The following is a 2,039-nucleotide window of genomic DNA, read 5'->3' as shown; positions in this document are numbered from 1 at the left end:
AGATACGACAATGGCGTCGAATTTGTTTGGATGGCGTGCTTTGATGATAGTAGCGTGTCCCGCTTAAGAGTTCAAGGTTATTTAACAATCGGAGTAAAAGATTTCATGTGCATTTGGAAAATAAAGTTTAGAATCTTTTTTTCTACGAGGGTCTTCGATTTACAATGGTATTTTTCAAACTTTTGAAGGAGATGTTGGGTATCAAAATTTTTTCAAAACGTCCGTCGAGACCCTTCAGCTTATTTATTTCATATATAATTCAGGCTATAGTAATGTCCAGGATAATAAAAACTTTTTACACGGCACGTAATAAGAGAAGGAAGAGGTGCGTTAAGTTGTGAAGAAAAATACATCGTCGATCGTTGGTCAGTGCGACTATAATATTTAAATCTTCGCGCTTTTCTCAAAATTTTTCGCGAATTCCTTAATGAACTTTTTCTTTGTTTTTTTTTTTTTTTTGCTTTGTTTTTCATATCATTATGCTCAATACTATTTGGAAATGAAGTTTCAATTGGAAATTAGTAGATCCTAGCGGATGTATGTATGACCATTCGCGTATGGCATTTTCTATAAAAACAAATGCTTTACCATTAACACGCACTGCATGCAAATATGTAAAGAGACTCTGAATTTATTCGTGAAGGTACGTAAGGTGGTGAGTCAGTCAGGCCGGATTATTATTATTTCATCTATAAGCTTAAGATGTCGAAAGGCTGAACAAAGATTGTTAAGATTGATTTAACCGGGTAGTAAACTTATTTGGGCTAAAATACCGATGCAATGCATATTTTTCCGGAACAAATTAACGACACTGCACAAACTTTTTAATGCCTTTTCCAGAAAAATGCCGTGTTTATAAATCGCGCTGGCATGCACTTTTAAAGGAATCATTTTTCTAATATTATTTACATACACTATATTAATTGAAGCGAAATATAAGCGTTACGTAAAGATTAATTCCAATGAATATCGTAGCCAATCATAGCTATATAACACGTATAGAGCCAAGGACATATTACGATTAATAAAAATAATTTCACATAATTATCGAGAGTGTCGCAATCACAGTCCATTAATTACGAAACTGTATCCAGCCATCACTAAATCGATGTACAGGTTAGAGTCGCAAGAAAACTGTCTTAAAACTCCCGTGAATTAATAAAACTCTTTCACTTTAATTGCACCTTCGTTAGATCCTCTCTCCGGTACAAAAAAAAAACAGCAAGTAACTTCACCACGCTTGAATCATCACCGCTCGATGAAAAGGGAAGCGAGAGAGAGAGAGAGAGAGAGAGAGAGAGAGAGAGAGTGAGTGAGTGAGTGAGTGAGAACAAGAGAGAAGAGAAGAGAGGGAGCAGATATATAATAAAGGAAGGTAAAGCGTTGGCAGGGATGAAATTTTCAAGCACTGATTCGACGAGCATTTGCTAATTTGGCTGTAAACCGCAAAGGTTACGGCAACTCAAAGCCAACAGTCATTTTTTCCTTGGCCCCGGTCGCCGCAGTGTCCCACCAAATAATAAAACAAGGTGGATCGGAAGCTGGATCGACTGGTGAGACGAATGGTACGAACCTTGTTGCGGTAGGTGCTGGGCAAGCAGGCCCATTGGGCGTAGCTCGTGTGTACCATGCCGGCCGAGGGTGCTGAACACGTGTATCTTGTCGCGCGTAACGGATGAGGCTCGATGAGACGAAAGAGAATATTGGTGTAGGAGTGAGAAAGGGAGGAGGAATAGAGAGGGAGAGGCAAGAAAATCGCGTGCAGCCCCGCAAGAGCGATAGCTCTCACTGGCCCGGACCTCGGACCGCACAGACCCAAGAGCCCCGGCAGTGGGCCTCGTGGTGGGGGTGACACGGTCTCACGGAGTAGCGCCGACCGAGCGGCCGCTTCTTCGGACTCCCGGAGGAGGGCCGACGCCTTCGTCCGAGCGCCTCTCACTAGCTCCCTTTCTTTCCCTCCCGCCATCGCGCCCTATCCTTCTCTCTCGCTCTCTCCCACCCTCACTCTGATCTACGACTTTCTCCCCCCCCCCCCCCGC

At 42.7% G+C, this 2,039-nt stretch overlaps 1 protein-coding gene across 1 annotated transcript in view; it reads right to left on the bottom strand.

Moving 5' to 3' along the window:
• Positions 1-1,757, bottom strand: part of LOC105364137 (rap guanine nucleotide exchange factor 6-like) — a 45,429-nt gene extending 43,672 nt beyond the window's left edge. Inside the window, exon 1 of the mRNA XM_011502001.1 lies at positions 1,574-1,757. Within this exon, the coding sequence (XP_011500303.1) occupies positions 1,574-1,630 (57 nt within the window). The 5' untranslated portion in view covers positions 1,631-1,757. The remainder of the gene's footprint in view (positions 1-1,573) is intronic.
• Between the last annotated feature and the right edge of the window lie 282 nt (positions 1,758-2,039).

Source organism: Ceratosolen solmsi, unplaced genomic scaffold, assembly GCF_000503995.2.
Source record: "Ceratosolen solmsi marchali unplaced genomic scaffold, CerSol_1.0 scaffold23, whole genome shotgun sequence".
NCBI lineage: Eukaryota > Metazoa > Arthropoda > Insecta > Hymenoptera > Agaonidae > Ceratosolen > Ceratosolen solmsi.
The sequence above is the reverse complement of the archived record's forward strand: the minus strand, read 5'-3'. Positions and strand labels throughout refer to the sequence as shown.